We start from the raw sequence: 19,675 nt of genomic DNA, 5'->3' as shown, positions 1-19,675 counted from the left end.
CCCATGCCCCACTCCAGCCAGAGTTGTACTTTCCTCACAGACCACTTCTTAACCCACTAGCAAAATGATCAAGGCCCAGCTCCATCTGAATCCGGCAGGAATGGCGGCCATGGCGAGTGGGGTGGCCATTCACCATAACTCGAAACAAAATAATAAGAGTAATAAAAATGGAGACACTCTGCCGGTTACCCAGGACAAACATGGGCCAGATGAATTCACCTGTCTTTCCACTCTCTTTCCTCTGGCGTTGTGACAGCCTGGCCTTGTTTGGCTGGGCACTACTCGAGAGCCCAAAGATCAATCGTTTAGCCTTTGGGGGAAAACAGGGCAGCAGTCCTCAGAAAGCAATGTACTTAAGCAGTGCCTGAGGAGGATGTTAAAAATTCCCACGCACAGACTGATTTTGTGAGCCTGGGGTGGCAGGCATTTTTAACGACCCACCTAAGGTGACTGATGCAGGTGGTTCCCTGAATTAGAGATGGTAAAGGGGAATGTTCACAAAGTGGGATCCGCCTCTATGGATTGGAAGGCAAATGCAGTATTGTTGTTTTTATTTTATTAAAAAAATGCTCTGTCCTACGTTTGTGGGTGCATGCACTTACACATGCACGTGTGAGCGTGCAATCCAAGAAGCCATGTCCCACTCACACAGTACCCAGGTCCAAGAGAGAGGCTCAGAGGATGACCCCTGCCAGGAGGCAAGCTGAAATGATTTCCCTTGCAAACGGGGGCTTTGCAGCCCTACCTGGAACAGGGAGGAGTCTGATGAATACCATGAACTCAGGAGAATTTCTCAGCACAGGAGCCCAGACCCACAATGGGCTTAATGTAATCAAGCCCTTCCAACTCAGGGTTCCTAAATTAGGCTGAATGTAGTCTCTGATTCCCTAAGGGCCAGTCAGGCCATCATTACTAGGAAGTAGAACTGCCTGTGTCCTAGCATACCTCCCTAGAGCTACCCTACTCTCCAGCACCTATCTATTTTTAGAAACCAAAAAATATAAAGAGAAAGATTCATTTGATCCTCATCTATGTGAGTAACTAAAAGAGCAAGTTAAGTGGGAAACTCCCGCAACGCACAGCAAACAAAATGCACGCGAGGGATGCGGGAGCAACAGCCTCACCAGCAAGACCTCTTCCGAGTCATCGGAAGCCAACCAACACTTAGACACAGAGCCCATGCCCCAGTGTCTGGGGCCTCCTGTCCAGACAATGCCTACGGGGATCCCAGTGATTCACATACATGCCCCCATAAACACACACACACACCCTCACAAGCCCACACACCTCTGTCATCTGCTTTTGCTTACATAACAGCACATGGTGTGGCAGGCTTAATACTTTATATGGGTTTCTGGAAAGGACTGCAGGCTCAAGGGAGTAGGGTCACAATAATGTCTTGACTGACCCCTTTTCCAGAAATGCTCAGAGCTCTAGCAAGTGCAAATTTTTGTAATTCTCTGCTTATGTAGGATCTGGACTTTAAAACTAACAAAGCAGTAAGGGTAGTCTCTGAAACTCTCCAAATCTCTCAAAGTCGTTATTCTTGCCTAGGGCTGGGGGTGGCGAGGCACAGCACGAGAACCTACCAAATCCTCATTTCTCATTTTTAGATCCTGAGCGATGTGGGGTAATCTTTTATCATAATTTGGTGGCCATTTATCCTACACTGTCCTTGTCTCACAAATGCATCCATCCTCAGGGGCAAGCGTGGTCCCATGCTCGCGCTCACCCCTGGCTTGCCAGTGGGTCCCCACCCCCTCCCGCTGGGCACACCCCGGGGAGGGGGAGAGAGCACGTGTGCAGGTAACCCCCTAACCAGCTGGGTATCTACAGACTTAGATCCACAGCGACCCTTCCTTCATGGGAGATTTCGGGGCAGGGCCGACTTCCCTAAGGATTTCTCTTCAGTACAGCGCTGTTCTCTCCTGCCTGGAGGGCGATCTCAACTATCAAGTTAGTGCCAAAGGTTCATCCAAGGAAATCTAGAAGGTAGGGGGAGTGGTTACAGATGACACCGGCGTAGGGACAACTTTGAAGACTTCTCTCAAGAAAACTAGGCATCTCCACCTGTGTCGGCAGCCCCCTCCGGCGCACACACGCATTTGTTGTTGTTCTGACCTCAGGGACCCAGTCTTCGGTCCTGTTCCACAGGGAAGCCGCGCACACCTAGCTTCCCTCCAGCCCAGAACGCCGGGCTGAGAAGAAAATACATCTCCCCACAAGGGGGAGAGAGGAAGAGAGAGAAGGAGAGCGCGCGCGAGAGAGCGCGCCAGGTGCCCCCAACTCCGGGGAAGCCCCTCTGTGAGGGACACGAGCGGGTCTCAGCCCCGCGGCGGCACCTGTGTCCCCGCCGCCCCGGCTCCCGCGCCTACCTGTAAGAGACCTGCTTCCGGAAAGTTAAGTTCCTCAGCTTCTCCTCCAGCGCCTCGTCCTTCTCCTTCGGGCCGGCGGCCGCGGGCTCTTCCAGGGCAGCGGCCCCCACCGCCGCCGCTGCCCCCGCGCCCCGCGGCTCCGCGCCGCCCTCGGCGCCCAGGCAGCAGCTCCCGGCGCCGCTTCCGCCGCCGCTGCTGCCGCCCGTCGCCCCCTTCTCCTCTCCCGCCGAGGAGCTGGGGTTCATGGCGACCGCTCCGGCGGCCGCGGAGGGAGCCGAGGCGGCGGCGCTGCAGAGGCCGGGCCGGCTGACGGCGCGGGCGGCGGCCGCCGCTGCGGGAGAGCGAGCAGGTCCGCGCGCCGCTGGCAGGGGCAGCAAATGGCAGCCCCTTCCCGCAGCATCCATCCGCGGCTGCACCGCACCGGGGCATTGTGGGAAACTCCGTGCCTCCACTCCCCCTCCCCGACCAATCAGAGGCCACCTCCCTCCGCCCCCCTCTGCCAACCCGCGCCCTCCAGCCCCCCTAGCCTTTTCCTAAATCGGGGGCACGAGTCAGAGCTGAACCTGAACTGTGCCCTGAGGCGTCGGGCTGCAGGAGGGGAGGACAGAGGGAGGGGACGAGGAGCCGCCCGGGCGTGGGGCGCTGGGCACGAACCCAGACATCGGGAGAGGAGAGCCCCGGGAGGGAAACTCGGAGGGAAGCGTGCCGCGCCCTGGTTAATACACGAGAAGGCTGGGACCGGGACGGGCGAGGTGCCCTGCCCAGGCAGTCAGCCCTTGAGCGGCAGCACCCACCTTGGTCCCAGTGCCCTGACGCCTGATGCCCGATGCCCGATGCCCGGGGCGGCATTCTCGCCACCACCGCTCGCTGCTTGTGCGGAGCTGGAGCCAGGCAGAAGCCGCCCTAAGCGGGAAACCTTTGGGGGCTGTAGGAGCGTGCTCGGTGTGAACCCGGGAGAGAATTCCTGAGCAGGGTAAAGTAAGCGGTGAGAGGGAGGTCAAGTTTAAGATACAGAGGAAGCGCCTCCCTCCTTTCTCTCTGGGCAAGGGCTGGGACCTCTTCATCCCTGCATCCCCCAGTCAGCCCAGAGCCTTCCTTACACGTAGCAGGCTCTTCCTAAACAGCTGTTTATTCGATTGAATGGGATCTCAGGGGCCCCAGGGAAACGAAAGGGCTGGGAGAATCCAGGAGGCAAACGTGAGGATGGGAGCGCGGGGGGCTTGTGCCTGGTCGGGCCAGGAGAGGAGGAGCTCACCCAGGGAGGGGCTTTGGAACACGTCAGCCCCCACTGCTAAAAACAACCGAGTTTGCAGTCTCTATAGATTTAGTCATCCAGCTTTATGGGGTTTGAATGATGCGCTCAAAGTGTGTAAGCCTGACTGTTTTCCAAATTAGGAGTTTCCACCCAAGAAATTGCTGCTGTCAACAAATAGGGAAAAGATCCATTCTTAAGGCTAAGTGTAGTAACCAAAATATATACCTACATGGACCTGTGATAAAAGAACCAGACCAGCGAGGAATTTCAGGTCGACGCTCTGCAACCGCAAACAGATTGTTTGATTTCTTCCCCTCTATTTTCTCATAACTAGAATTAGGAGATTGAACAAGAGACCTCATACCTCTCCAAAATTCCACATTCTGTAATTCTCTCCATATGCACATTGTAATAAGCCAAAGGTCGGGACATTTCCAGAGTGGAATGAGGGCAGGTAATACTAAAAATGTTAAGAACAGCTAGTGGTTATTAAGCCTTCATTTTTATAAGACAAGTGATGTGCTAAGCACATCACATGCCTCTCTCTCCATCTTCACAGCACCCCTCAAAGGTTAGTAATTTCCTCTATCGCTCAGACTCATGCAACCAGAAACAGGCAGGGCCAGGAATCATACCCAGGCTGTCTGGTTGTAGGTGGTTGGTTCACCCCTGTTCAGTGTACCTCATCTTAAAGGGGACTGGGAGAATTAGGTGCTTCAATAGTAATGTTAAGTGAGCTCTATGAATATCTAGTATATCCCTAAGTCTGAGAAAATATCACCTTCCCTGAATTATTGATGGGCTCCTAACTACTCACCATAACTTCTCCAATCAATTTTCTAGCTCAACCCCTAAGATACTTCTGCTATGTTATCCTCTATCTGAATATCTTCCAGTGATGTCATACTGTCATTAGGGCAAAGTTCAAACAACCCCTGAACTGATTTCCAAGGCCCCACTAGTGGGGGAAGGGCCTGCCCTGCCCCTTCCCCTTCCTCCTCTTCTGACAGTGCCCCCTTTGAACTGGGCTATGCACAAGTCCCAGATGCTTTCGGCTTCCATCACTGCACACATGAATCTGCTGCCTCCTTTTCCATGTTCTTCCCAACCCTAGGGTTCACCTAGCTAACCAGTATACCTCCATTAGATTTGAGTTTACACGTCTCCTCCTGCTAGAAGCTCCATTGATCTCCTTCTGGACTGTGACAGGTGTGCCTCCAACATGTTCCCATTATACCATTATACCAAACTTTGATCAACGTAACTGTCGGTCATTGGTCTGTCTCTCCCACAGGTCTGGTGGAGGCTACATATTGTTTATCACCATATCTCCGGTAATGAGCGTAACAATTATGCATGTTGTAGGCTGTCATTAAATGTTTATTGACTTAGACAAGAAAAACAAATGGTTTTCAACATAAAAACGTAAGCTCAAATTCACTCATTTTAAAAGAAATTCGATTTTAAACTATAATAAGATGTCATTTTTTAGAATAAAAGGTTTGAAAATAGATGGTATTGATGACGGATTAGGAAATCCGACACTTTTTCAAATTATTGGTGTAGCCTGATGTAGTCTCCTTGATGGGAAATTTGCCAATATCTATCAATACTTGGAATGTACATCCTAATTAACCTAGGAATTCCACTTCTAGGAATTTGTCCTCTGATATTCTTATAGGTGTACACCAAGAATTTAAGACTGAAACAACCTAAATGTTTGTTAAAATAGGACTAATTACCTAAATTATTATTCATCCAAACAATGGAATTCTCTGCAGCCATTAAGAGGAATAAGGCAAAATGATATTTAATAATATAAACAATCTCAAAAATGTTAACTAAAAAAGAAAAACAGAGCGGAATTTGAGAAACAAAACCGGATCATAGGGGAAAGGAGGGAAAAATAAAATAAGACGAAATCAGAGAGGGAGGCAAACTGTAGGAGACTCTTAACTCTAGGAAACAAACTGAGGGTTGTTAGAGGAGAGATGGGTGGGGGGATGGGTAAGTAACCCATTGAGGAAGGCACAGGGTGTAATGGGCACTTATATACAACTAAAGAATTACTGAACTCTACATTTGAAATTAATGGTATGGTATATGTTAGCTAATTGGATTTAAATAAAATAAGTTTAAAAAAGAAAAAAAAAAAAGAAAAACAGAGTTCAGCATATTTAGTACACTATCCTTTACCGGAAAAAAGAGGATAGTTATAGGTTGTATAAGAAAGCAGTGACAATCGGGCAGAGTAGAATGGTCCTAGTAGAAACTTGAGTTTTTATCTAATTAAATCAATAAATACTGACAGGAGACAGAATGTCTTCCAGGCTAACAGGAAAACCAGCCCCACCAATAAGCTGTATATGTGCATGTTTAAAGAGTGTATCAGCAAAGATGGGCTGCTAGGGGCACCTGGGTGGCTCAGTGGATTAAGCCTCTGCCTTGGGATCAGGTTATGATCTCAGGGTCTCCGGATCGGGCTCTCTGCTCAGCGGGGAGCCTGCTTCCCTCTCTCTCTGCCTGCCTCTCTGTCTACTTGTGATCTCTCTCTCTGTCAAATAAACAAATAAAATCTTAAAAAAAAAAAAAAAGTTGGGCTGCTAAACAAAGGAAAATACGGTTAAGAAAATGGTCATTGAACACACGCCCTGATTAATAGAGAGAAAGGGAGAAACCCTACACCCAAGCAGTACAAATAATACCAACATAAAACAAATGAATTCTTTTTGTAGGTGGACTTCTAAGAAGTTACCTAAAATAACAATTATTCTTTTTAGACAGTGTATTTTCCTTTTTGTTTTTCAGTGGTCACTAGGCAACCTTGTAATTACTCATTCAACTTCTTGGTTACCTTGACTCTAAAGTGGAATCCTTGGAAATGGGTCAAAAGCATTCTAATCACAGGAAAGGCAATTGTCATTCAGGATTAAAAATGCATCTTATGTGATTTTGCATAACATAAGTACACAAACAAGAGAACAAGCTTCTCTGGGTATGTTGAAACATCTTGCTTCAAATCCCAGACCTCACCTCTCATCACTGGACCCAAAGCTATGGCCCATTAGGTGGGCTTCTTACCTCATCTTCCTATGATCAGTTCCTCTTCATTCTAAAATGGGTATCATCCCTGTCCTAAAAACCAGCTAGAATCTCCAAAATCTAGCCTGGCCAAAAAGTCTTCAAGCATGGAATTTTAAAGAAAGAACAAATTTTTTTTTGGAGTTTAAAAAAGACTGCAAGACCGGTAATAAAGAGAACATTATAGCTGACATTAAAAAAAAAAAAGTTTGTAGTGATCGGGAATTTTCAGGAAATAACACAGAATCATGTTTTTTTTTTTTAAAGCAAGTAACACACATAAACCACACACACACACACACACACACACACACACACACACACACACACACAGGCAAGAGCTCAGTGATGTATAGACCAAACTAAAGGTAATAGCACTTTTGAAAATACTATCACCAAAGGGGAAAAGCTGAGTTAAGCTGATGTGTGCAGGCTATTCCTGCCTTCCAATCTTTACACTTGCTACTTGTGCTGCCTGGAATGTTCTAACTCTGAGTTTCCTAAACTTTCTCAGTTCACAGAACCCTTAGTGGCTCAGTAATTAATTTTCCTGGAAATCCCAGGCCAAAGAAAGAACCTCACATTTCTGTTGACTAGGTAGTTAGGTGCTAATAATTTAAGAAGCATTTATGCCTTAACAACTTTAATAGCTGTTTTTTTTTTAAAGATTTTATTTATTTCAGAGATCACAAGTAGGCAGAGAGGCAGGCAGAGAGAGAGAGGAGGAAGCAGGCTCCCTGCAGAGCAGAGAGCCCGGATGCAATGCTGGGCTGGATCCCAGGACCCTGGGATCATGACCCCAACTGAAGGCAGAGGCTTTAACCCACTGAGCCACCCAGGCATCTTTAATAGCTGTTTTTTTAAAGAAACAGTACACATAAATTTATAGGAAATCATGATATTTGTATCTTGTTCTTAAATAGCCACAGTTACTTATCAATGGGATAGTACTTATCAATGGGCACAACTTCTCAAACCTTGGAATCCCATTAGATACCACCACTCTCATTTCCTGTACATGGTCTTGCTTTTTATCAGAGCAAGCACTGAAAACCCAGCTTTGCCAAGATAATGATGTCATTGAAAGAAAGTAGTGTTGATCCGGTGTTGAAACTGTCAACTTCCTTGAGCTAGTAGTTTGCATGGGATGCTGAATAGCACTGTGTTTCCCTTGAAAATTTAAAATATCCTGAAATGCCCCTGTAAATTCATTGCAGAATCCTGAGCACCTCCATGCACAGTTGGGAACTGTGGCTCTACCCACCACCCCCCCAAATGTTTCCATGATGTTTGTTTTTGTGTGGGTCGCCTAAAAACAGATTGTGGGGTAAATCTCACAAGCCAAGGCTTTATGGGGAATTATAATCCCAGCCGTTGAGGAAGGGTAAAGAGAAAAAGGCAGGAAAAAGAGGGAAAATAAACTCAAGTTGGTGAGTTATGAAATGACTGCATCCTTACAAATAAACATACCTGGTTGCTTGGTCCCCAGAACTTCTTCCAAACAGGATTTGCACCATCATGGCAGCTGGGAACACTCTGTATGCTGGAAAAAGAGGAATTTTTCTGCCACTTTCTTCTTGTGCCCTGTGTCTCTCACTGGCTGAAGTTTGTTCCTTAAGGAATTAACTGACCCTCACTCACTGACTGTGTTACTGGCTCATTATGGCAACTGCGGAGGACTCCTCATCCCTTCCTGGAAGTAATGGGAGGAACCTCTAAGGATAGATACAGGTTGAGCCTGAGCACCATGCTGTTGAGTCCCCTGCCAATACCATCTCAGAGGAGGCTGTGCCAGAGTTCAGCCCACCTTGGAGGAGAGAAAGAAGGCAGGCAGAGTTAGGATAGGAGACAATGTCAATGTCAACGGAGGGAGCTCTCTGTTAGCCAGAAGAATGGACAAAGGGGTAGGAGGACAGGTGGGGCCAAGCCATTCTGGAGAGACCCTATAAACCAGACCCTATATACTCTGCTCTGTTTTTCATCATTCACGTCTTACTTCATGTATCAACTTTTCAGAGACGGTTCCCTGACACTCCCTAAAATGCCTTTCTCAGCCATAGCTGACATATAACTTTGTTTTATCTTCTCATGGCACTTCCCATTGTCTAAATTATGTTGTCTATTTACTTCTGTCTTCCACCTCTTATTAGAACATGAGCTCTCTCTTAGCTAATGTGTTCAACAAAACTATCCGAGGCACATAGTAGGTATATAACAAATGCTTATTGAATGAATGAATAAATATTATCCAGCATTCATCTGCCTAGAAGGAAAATCAGAGAGCCAATCAGGAAGGTTCTGGGGTTGTACATTTACCAGCTGATAAGGGAAGAAGGAGGGATCGACATGAGGAATGTGTGTTAAATGCCTGATTCTCAGGCTCACACCTTTGCCATCCAAAATATGAAGCTGCAGTGGAAACCTGATGAATTAGAATGGAGAAGAATCATCAAGGTTCTACTGATAGGAATTGGTAGAAATTCACTAGTACATCGGTCTCTAAGCTAGAATTAAATAAAGGTAGAGCTATGATATGTCCAGGAGGGACGGAATCTTTACAGCATTCAGTCCAGGCTTCCATCCCAGTACGGTGCTCGCATGGTAAACCTTCATATGACCCATTTTAACCTTGAACAGCTGAAGTTACAGGGAAGTCAACCCAGTCATTTTCAATAGGCTATTTCATTAAATTCTTCCCATTTAAAATTATTGTTCCTTATTCTAATTGTTGGCGCACCCCACTCCCAACTAATATAATTTATGATGCTCCTGTCCATGAGTAGCTTGTTTAGAAGCTGCACTGAAGGAATTGACATTTATTTCCATTAAAGTTCCTTTTGCTGTGAGCTGACCATGATTCAGTCTAAATTCTTTGGAATCTCAAGTCTGTCATTCATTACATTCAAAGTCCCTCTTGGCTCCTTAGCCAGAGCAGGTCCGATCTGCAATATACTGTGATTTCACATATAAATGTCCTAAAAAGGACAAAGTTGGGAATGCATGGTGTAGTCCCAGAAAACTCACTCCAGACAGACTGTCATTTGTTTTACAAGCAGTTACTAATTGTCTACATGGGACATACACCATTCCAGGCATTTAGAGATTCATCAAGGAAAACTTAAAGACTTTGCTCTCTTTGTGCTAAATATTCCAGTGCTCTGATCAATAACTTTTGTGAATAGTTACTAAATCCAAATTAAGACATCAAGTTGGATGTTTACTGAATCCATATTTCCCTGTTTCTCTACAAAGCTCAGTAGAGGGACTATGTCCAATACTCTATTTCTATGGCATTTCCCCTAGTATCAGGCAAGAAACCATATTAAAGAAACTGAGGCTAATCTAAAATGGCTTTTTAATGAACCTATCCTAAATTTCAAGGATCAAACCTTTATTTTTCAATATATTACAAACATTTCTTGAGCCTCTTATATATGGACACTATGCTAATGCTGAGGATTCAAAGATGGATTCAATAAATTCCCTGAACAATGAACACCTGGCTGGTCCAGTTGGTATAGCATGTGACTCCAGATCCCGGGGTTGTGAGTTCAAGCCCCACACTGGGTGGAGAGATTACTTAAAAATAAAGTCTTTGAAAAAAAAATTCCCTGAACCAGTTTACCATTTAATTATAATAAATGAAGAACATGTATTTTTCACTGAAAGTAATAAAATTAATGGGTCAACACCATGATCTTCTTACTCAAAAACCATTCATATCCCCTTCTACCCTCATCTTCCTAGACTACAAAGATTTTAAAAGATAAAATGCTCTCTTTCCCAATCTGCCCTGCAGTGAAGTGTGACGATGTGACCTGGTTCTGAACAATGAGATCAAAGCCAAAATAACCAGATGGGGCTTCTGGGAAAGTGCTTTATTAGTACAAAAAGATAATATGCCACTTTAGTCCTTTATCCTTCCTCCTTCTTCAATTCAATGCCTGGAGGTATAATAGCCATCTTGCAACCATGAAGACAAAAAACCATTTACTAAGGATGGAAGAGTCAGATGCGATGGTCCTTGGTCCTCAATGACTTCCTTGAGCATTTGCCAGCCTAGGATATCTCGCCTACAACTAGACTTTTCATTCCAAGAAAAAATTAAACTCCAATCTGTTTAAGCCACTGTTGACTGGGTTTTTTTTTTTTTTTTCATTTGCTTGCAGGCAAATGCATTTGTAACTTCTAGTTGGCACAAATGAGGCCAGAAAAGAAATTAATATATTGATTGAAATATTATAATAACATAAAACAAATTGGATAATTGGACTATACCCTGCAAAATTGTATTTTTGCAAATAATTTCCAAAGGTAACTATGAAGTTAACAATATTACCCTTTTACCAAATACTTCCATTTCTGAAAATGGATCCCAAGCAAAAGTCCTTAGTATGAAGATTCTGAGAAATGGAAGATATTTATTGTAGAATTGTTTATATCAATGAGGAGGTGATCTAACAAATCAACAACAGGAAGATAATTCAGTAAATTTCCCAATGTCCATTGAAGGAATATTATGCAGGTCTCTAAAATAATAATTATGAATCAATGGGGAAATGATACAAACTGCTGATGATATGCTAAGTGAAAACAGTAGGATATAAAGTTGAATGACGTCATCATGGAAATTAGATAAAGTATGAGTATATGAGACAGAAAAGGAATGCATAGATAGGAAAACAGTTGCTTTTGAGATGACTTCTAATTTTTTCAAAGTTATTTATATGGTCATATTACAACTGTAAGACATTTTAAAGATAAATATTATTAAATGCCATGTACTTTCAAAAATAGTTTTTTGATTCTCTACCAAAGATAGAGGTATCTTAAACTTTTGATTTGGAGTTGCTGGAAATATAAACAGAGCTATATATTTAATTTAAATAAATAACATAAAGAATTTTGATTCAGTAAAGTTTGGAACAATTTTAATATCAGGAAAACTCATTAAAGTTAGAATGATTTTCTCAAGAATGAGCATGAAATGCAGAGTCAAATGAGTTAGAGAATTTGGTTTGAGTTTTGTCTTCTTTGCAAGTCATGGGCAATAAAATTATGTTAATGATTAGATTGTCTTTTGCACAAATAAACCCTGCAATAATAAGATGTCTGGGCTGGGAAGGATTTGGGAGATTATCTGTTCCCACCTTTCATTTCACAAATGAAGAAACTGACACCTAGAAAAGTTAAATGACTCACTGAAGGTCACAAACATAGTTCGTGAAGAACAAGGAGTATAGTTCAGGTTTCCTTTAATGTTATTCATCCCTGAGAATAAATAATTATTCATCAAGTAAGCATTTATTAAGTAGATACTCTCTACTACTATGTAGTGGACAATGTTAGGCACCGTATTCAAAGATAAACTGGAGGGGGGGCGCCTGGGTGGCTCAGTGGGTTGAGCCGCTGCCTTCGGCTCAGGTCATGATCTCAGGGTCCTGGGATCGAGTTCCGCATCGGGCTCTCTGCTTAGCGGGGAGCCTGCTTCCCTCTCTCTCTCTCTCTCTCTGTCTGCCTCTCCATCTACTTGTGATCTCTCTCTGTCAAATAAATAAATAAAATCTTAAAAAAAAAAGAAAGAAAGAAAAGATAAACTGGGGGGATGTCTGGGTGACTCAGTCAGTTAAGCATCTGCCTTCAGCTCAGGTCATGATCCCAGAGTCCTGGGAGGGAGTCCCACATAGGGCTTTATGTGTAGGGCACCTGCTTCTCCCTCTGCCTGCCACTCCTCCCACTTGTGTGCTCTCTCTCTCTCTGACAAATAACAAAAAAAGATAAATTGAGGACACATACTCCTCTTCCAGGGTCAGAGTCTTGTGGGAGGGAGCAACTATATATATAGGAGGGAGCTATAATAATTACAAGACATATTGACATAAGTGCTTATGTACTACTAGATTTCAAGTACCTTAGAACAGGACCTTGGAAGACATAACAATTTGTGTCTGAAGAGTCCCAGAAGTCACTTTTGCTTTGTTTCTGAAGATTTGAGTAGAATTTCACCATCCAAAAATAACATATTGCAAATGCACAGCAAAAATGAAAGATCTAGGTATGCTGCAGAATACCAAATACTTTGCTATGGGCACAGACTTGGAATGGAGGAGCAAGGGAGAAGTAGAGATAAAGGAAGAGAGGAGGGCAAGTTACAGACTTTAAGAACTCCTTCTATTCTGAGGATTTTGAACTTTGTGAACTAGGCAAATAAAAAGCACAGATTGTTCCTAGGCAGGGAAAATGGTATGATTAAAAATAAATTTTAAAAAGCTATCAAGGCATAGAGGACAAAGCTGGACAGGAAGAAGCAGGAAAACAAGTGATGAGGTTATTGAAATAATCCATGCAAGAAATACCAGGGGCTTGAAGTAAGGCAATGGCAGTGGGCTAGGAATGGGAATACATATTGCTGAAATATTTGAGAGACATCACTGAGATGGAACCAAAGGTATTTAACAGATTAATTATAGAAAGTGAGGGAAATTGTAGAATCAAGACTGAATTCAACAAGTCGTTCTAGGAACTTCAGGCAGACTCTAATAACACAAAGAACCTAATAAAATTTAACCTCTATATCATAAACACATGCTCAAAACTTCCATATCTAACATGCCTGCTAATCAAACATGAGTTATGCAAGGTAGAGGTCAAATAAAAAATAATTGTTACATTTACCAAGACACAGCCATAAAGAAATAGAAAATCTGAGCAGACCTATTTAGAAATGAGATTACACTGATAATCAGAACACCCTCAATAAAGAAAAGCCCAGGACCCAGTGACTTCACTGGTGAATTCTACTAGACATTTATAGAAGAATTAATACCAATCATCCTCAAACTCTTACAAAAAGTTGAAGAGAAGGAAATACTTGCAAACTTATTCTACAAGGCCAACATTATCCTAAGCCCAAAGCCAAAGACACTATAAGAAAACTACAGATTGGGGCACCTAGGTGGCTCAGTGGGTTGAGCCTCTGCCTTTGGCTCAGGTCATGATCTCAGGGCCCTGGGATCGAGCCCCTCATTGGGCTCTCTGCTTGGCAGGGAGCCTGCTTTCCCTTCTATCTCTGCCTGCCTCTCTGCCTACTTGTGATCTCTCTTTAAAAAAAAAAAAAAAGAAAACTACAGACCAATACTTCTGATGAATATTGATGCAAAATGCTCAAAAAATTACTAGTAAACATAATTCAACAACACACTAAAAGAATTATACTCCATGACCAAGTGGGATTTATTCCCAGAATGTAAGAATGGTTCAACATATAAAAATCAATGTAATACATCATAATAACAGTATAAAGAGATTTAAAAATACACATAACAAAATAGTGGTTGATTTGATGCAGAAGTCATTTGACAAAACTCAACATCTTTTCATGAGAGAAAAAAAACAAAAACAAAAAAACACTGAACAAACCAGAAGTAGAGGGAAAGTGCCTCAGTGTGGTTAAAGTCACATGTAAAAATCCTATGGCTGTCATCATATTTAATGGTGAAATACTGAAAGTTTTTCCTTTAAGATCAGGACTAGAAAGAGATGTCTAATTTTGCCACTTTTATTCCACATAGTATTGGAAATCCTAGCCAGAGCAATAAAGCAAGAAAAAGAAATAAAATGTGTCCGAATTTAAAAAAGAAGTAGGAGCGCCAGGGTGGCTCAGTCGGTTCAGCATCTGCATTTGGCTCAGATCATGATCCCAGGGACCTGGGATCCAGTCCCACATCAGACTCCCTGCTCAGCGAGGAGCCTACTTCTCTCTCTCTCTCTGCCTGCGCTCTCCCTGTTTGTGCTCTCTCTCTCTCTGACAAATAAGTAAATAAAATCTTAAAAAAAAAAAAAAGAAAAAGAAGAACAAAGCTGGAGGTTTCACACTTGATTTCAAACTTATTATAAAGCTACAGTAATCAAAACGGTGAAATACTGGTGTCAAGGCAGACATGGGCAATAGGAAAAAAAAGATTTCAGAAATAAACTTTCATATATATGGTCAAATGACTTTCAGCAAGGGTGCTAATATCATTTGATGAGAAAGGACAGTCCTTTAAAATGGTATAGGGAAAATTGGATATCCACATGCAAAAGAATGAACTTGGACCCTTACTCTTGTAGTCAGCTCAAACTTCTAGAACAAAATAACAGACTGGATAGCTTAACAGACATTTATTTCTCACAGTAGTGCAGTCTGGGAAATCCCAGATCAAGGTGCTGTTAATTCAGTTCTTGGTGAGGGCCCTCCTCTTAGCTTTCAGGCAGCCTTCTTCTATCCATATTCTCACATGGTAGAGAGAAGTTCTGGTGTTTGGAGGGCCCTAATCCAATCGTGGGGGTTCTACCCTCATGACCTCATCTAAGCCTAATTGCCTTTGAAATGCCTGACCTCCTAATGCCATCACATTAGGGGTTAAGGCTTCAATATGTGAAACTGGGGAGAATACAAACATTCAGTCTGTTCACTCACCTTTCACCATATACAAAAATTAACCCAAATGGATCAAAGACCAAAACATAAGAAATAAAACTCCAAAATTCTTAGAAAAAGACAGAGGGGCACCTGGGTGGCTCAGTTGTTAAGCGTCTGCCTTCGACTCAGGTCATGATCCCAGGGTCCTGGGATCAAGCCCCGCATCCTGTTCGGCAGGAAGCCTGCTTTTCCCTCTCCCATTCCCCCTGCTTGTGTTCCCTCTCTTGCTGTGTCTCTGTCAAATAAACAAATGAAATCTTAAAAAAAAAAAATGAAAAAAAGAAAGGAAGGAAGGAAAGAAGAAAGAAAGAAAAGGAAAAAAAAGAAAAGAAAAAAACAGAAAAGAAGCCTCATGACCCTAGATTTGGCAAAGATTTTCTAGATTATGACACCAAAGTATAAGCAACAAGGGTAAAAAAATTGACAAACTGATATAGAAATAGCCAATAAGCGTATGAAAATATCTTCAACATCACTAATCATTAGGGAAATGGAAGTCAAAACCACAATGAGTTATCACCTCAACCCATTAGGATGGTTACTATCAAAAAAGCAAAACAAAATGCCAGGAAATAATAAGAGCCGGGGAGAGACAAACTTTGCAGACAAACTGGAACACACGTCCACTGTCGCTGGCAGAGTAAGATGGCAGAGACATTATAGAAAAATAGTGGGACAGCTCCTCAAAAAACTAAAAATAAAATTTCATGTGCCCCAGCAATGCCACTTCTGTGTACATACCCAGAAGAATTGAAAGCAGGACCTCAGAGAGATTTGCATGCCCTCATTCACAGCAGCACTATGCACAACAGCTAAGAAGTAGAGGCAAACTAAGTGTCCATTGACAGATGAATACACAAAATACGATCCATCCATACAACGGGATGTTATTCCGCCTTAACAAGAAAGGAAATTATGACACACGTGACAACACAGATGAAACCTCAGGACATTCTGCTAAGCAAAATAAGCCAGGCACAAAAAAGACTAATACTCTACAATTCCACTTATATGATGTATTTAAAGTAGTCAGATTCATAGAAACAGAAAGTAGAATGGTGGTTGCCAGAGGCGGGGGGTGGGGGGTAAGAAGAAATGGAGGGCTGTTGTTTAATGGGTACTAAGTTTCTGTTTTGCAAGATGAAAGCGTTCTGGAGGTCGCTTGCACAATATTGTGAATATATTTATCACCACTGCACTGTATACTTAGAAAGATGAAGCCGATAAATGTTATGTTTATACATTTTTACCGCAATAGAAATTTCAAAAAACCCAAAAACTTATGGCAAGCCTCTGAACAAAGATAAAAACAAAACAAAAAAAAAAACAAAACAAACTGCTCCCCCCCCCCAAAACCAAAAAACAAACGAACAAAACGATGTTCTGGGAAAAAAATAAATAAAAAAAAATTATGCTAAGACCTCAAATGATTGAAGTCTGTCTGACTTAAAGTCTTAGAAAATGAGCAAGAAAAATAAATTCCCCTAAGACGATGAGTCCAAGTGAATAGAAGCCGGGTGAGGTAAGTGGCCAAGCAAGGGAGCAAACAATTTCTTGATGGAACTGCCTAGGCTTCAGGGCCAAGCCCTGCACCAGATTTCGGGGTGTTGCAGCCTGCTCTTCCCTCTTCATTAATCAAAGATAATGCAGGATTACAGGGTGGAGTAAGAGCCAGGGAGTTTTCCAGTTTCTGCCACCCTGAGATGCTGCTGAGTGGAGAGGGAGAAGTTCCCTGAGGACAAACGCTCCTGTCTTAGGATCCGAGTTTGGCTTTGGCAAGAACAGAGCTCTCTCAGGAGGACTCCTTATGCTATTGGTATTCACGGTCCCTCTGGTGAGCAGAGGGCAATTAGCAAAACTCCTGCGGTCCAATCCAGCTTTGGGGAGCACCCCCCCCCTCCCCCGAGAATGCAAATTTGCATTTCCCCCTTTGTTGCAAGTGAGTCAGGTCTTTACCTGAATTGCAGTAATTTAACCTTCTTCATCCAACATGGCTTCTGCTGGCCCAGTGACTTGAAAGCCGTTCCTATTACATTAATGTGAACTCCTGTTGCACTGAGAATTTATAGGACTGTTTCTCATTATAAAATGGTTACTCCATCTTCACTCACATCCTGAACTCTCTCAAGGCGGAAAAAAGATTCTTACAGACGCCTACAGGTTCATTTACAGTCTTCCAATGGTCATTTTAATTGTTTCACAAAAACCATGCCTAAAGTCCTTATAGTAGTTATACAACCATAAAACCCCAGGAATTTTCAAATACAATACAAACGTACACAACCCAAATATTCGAAAATCACATTATTAATAGAGGAGGGATAACATTTTCCTCCAACTGAATCACCACCTTCAACAAAAATGTGGTCCTGTTTGCTCTGGGGCAATCTCTTGGGAGATGGGTGTCTTGAGTCTACTCGGCTCTCTGGTCCTATTTCTATACTGCTATTACTGCAAAGCCTTGGCTCCCACAGCCTGTCCGGAGGTCACTGGGCCTTACTTAGCACAAAGGTTTCATGTACATAGTAATACCATCTCTATTCTTTGCTCTGTAGCCAGCAGTCACCAAATAGGGCTACTGGGTGATCAGGGTAAACAAGGCTCCTAAAATCCCAGGCCATTTAGTATTGAGAGAATAATCTATGTCATGCAGCACTGACATATACTATGTTAATTTTTTAGCTAACCTCATAAATAAAAGCAAAAATTTTAATTTTGAAGAGAAATAACAGAAGCTCTAGGTTCTTAGAATCCGTTGAGGGACGTTAGCCTACACCACACCTTCCTTAGCATCTACCTCATACTTCAATAGAGTATTTCATTGTTTCCTATTTATCCGTGCCTCGAGTGTCAGTAACTTGAGGACCATAAGTCCTATGGTTCTAGGACTTCTCTGGTAGCATCCAATGAAACCACACCCATTGTCATCAATTATAATTGGCCAGTTGTTTCCTTGCTTCTGAGGTGGCTGACAGATTAAGGTTTCCTGAGTATTTACTGCTTTTGAGTCTGCCCCAGTTAGTTCACTGGGTTAAAGAAGATATTCTTTTTATTATTATTATCATGCCCAGGATATGGGTTCGGTTCTGTTTGACTCACCCCAGGTACTGCTCCAGTCAGACCACGCCACCTGAGCACTCACACTTCCTTTCATTCACTAGAGCGCTTAGCTAGAAAATGGAACTGGATTTAAAGTAGGGCAAATCTGGGGTTACCTGGTTGGCTCCATCAGTTGAACGGCTGAGTATGGGTTTCAGCTCAAGTCAGGATCTCAGGGTCGTGAGATTGAGCCCCACACTGGGCTCTGCGCTCAGTGGGAAATCTTCTTTAGATTCTCTCCCTCTCCTTCTCCCTCTGCCCCTTCAGCCTTTCTCCCTCTAAAAACAAATAAATCTTTTTTTAAAATATAGGGCAAACCTGGGAAAACCTATGCCACACCTTCCACAGTCAAAGCCCCATTTCAAAAGGCCTTTGTAGTGGAAAGAATGCTGGATGAGAAAGCCATGCCCTGCCTGCTCTGCCTTCATCAAGCAGTTGTGTGGCCTCAGGCAACTTCTAGAATAATTCTAACTTCTATAATAATTAGTTCTCTTATTTATGAAATGAAGGAGTTGAAACAGAAATTCTCTAGGATTGTTTCTTACCCCAAGAATCCAATAACTATGAATGAGGTAGAAGCCAGAAAACTGAGGTAGACCATCATCTTATCATGTTTTTTGTTGTCCTACAATAGCCTAAATGGCGCCCTTACTAATCAATTGTTTCATTTTTCTCTCACATCTCTCACTCTCTATTTCTCCTTCTCTTTCTTATTCCTCCCTTGTTGATCATCATCAGGGAAGAACGGGGAATGCCATCAAGAACACTTTTCAAAGGATATAAATGCAAAACTTCTTCAAGATACCAGTGTGTTCCCTTTCTCCAAGGAATAGATATGGATCCTTTTGATGTTTTTCTGTCTCAGAAAGTAATTTCATGAGCATGTTTGCCAATCTGCACATTGAACGATTTCCAAAAGATCACTTCATCAAAGCTAATGGATAAATGAAGTCTCATAGTCAAGAGTTCACAGATGTGTTTCCTGCTCCATTACTCAATAAACATTAAAGAACAGAAATGATACTATTAAAACCACTCTGGATAAATTGAGACAGGAGGAAATAGAAGGGAAGAGGAGAGAACGCATTATGAAGAAAGTTGTAACTCAAACAAAAAGGATGTGTTTGTTCCCCACAGCCCCGGAGTTGCCAAATGGACTTGGTCATTTGCTTTGAATCTGAATGCTGATGGTTTTTAGAGAGTTACCCCAACAGCTGATGAGGTAGAAGCTTCTGCCATCCTGTAGGGATATGTAGTCACATTGAACACAGTAGCTCCATGGGGCTGGTTTAATTGTCATTACTCTTCGGAAGAAGATATGGGGAGATTAAAAGAATTCAGTGCAAATAATAGAGACTCCCCAAGACATAAAAATCAGGAAATGAACTGAAAATGGTTTTT

General features: G+C 42.7%; 1 protein-coding gene across 1 annotated transcript in view; it reads right to left on the bottom strand.

Annotated features, from left to right (window-relative positions):
• The window catches only part of LOC111151963 (diacylglycerol kinase iota), a 432,202-nt gene extending 429,423 nt beyond the window's left edge, over positions 1–2,779 (bottom strand). Inside the window, exon 1 of the mRNA XM_022510212.1 lies at positions 2,376–2,779. Within this exon, the coding sequence (XP_022365920.1) occupies positions 2,376–2,779 (404 nt within the window). The remainder of the gene's footprint in view (positions 1–2,375) is intronic.
• Positions 2,780–19,675: the final 16,896 nt, after the last annotated feature.

Source organism: Enhydra lutris, unplaced genomic scaffold, assembly GCF_002288905.1.
Source record: "Enhydra lutris kenyoni isolate GAN:26980312 unplaced genomic scaffold, ASM228890v2 scaffoldscaffold27, whole genome shotgun sequence".
Lineage (NCBI taxonomy): Eukaryota > Metazoa > Chordata > Mammalia > Carnivora > Mustelidae > Enhydra > Enhydra lutris.
This window is presented reverse-complemented; position numbering and strand designations above follow the sequence as displayed.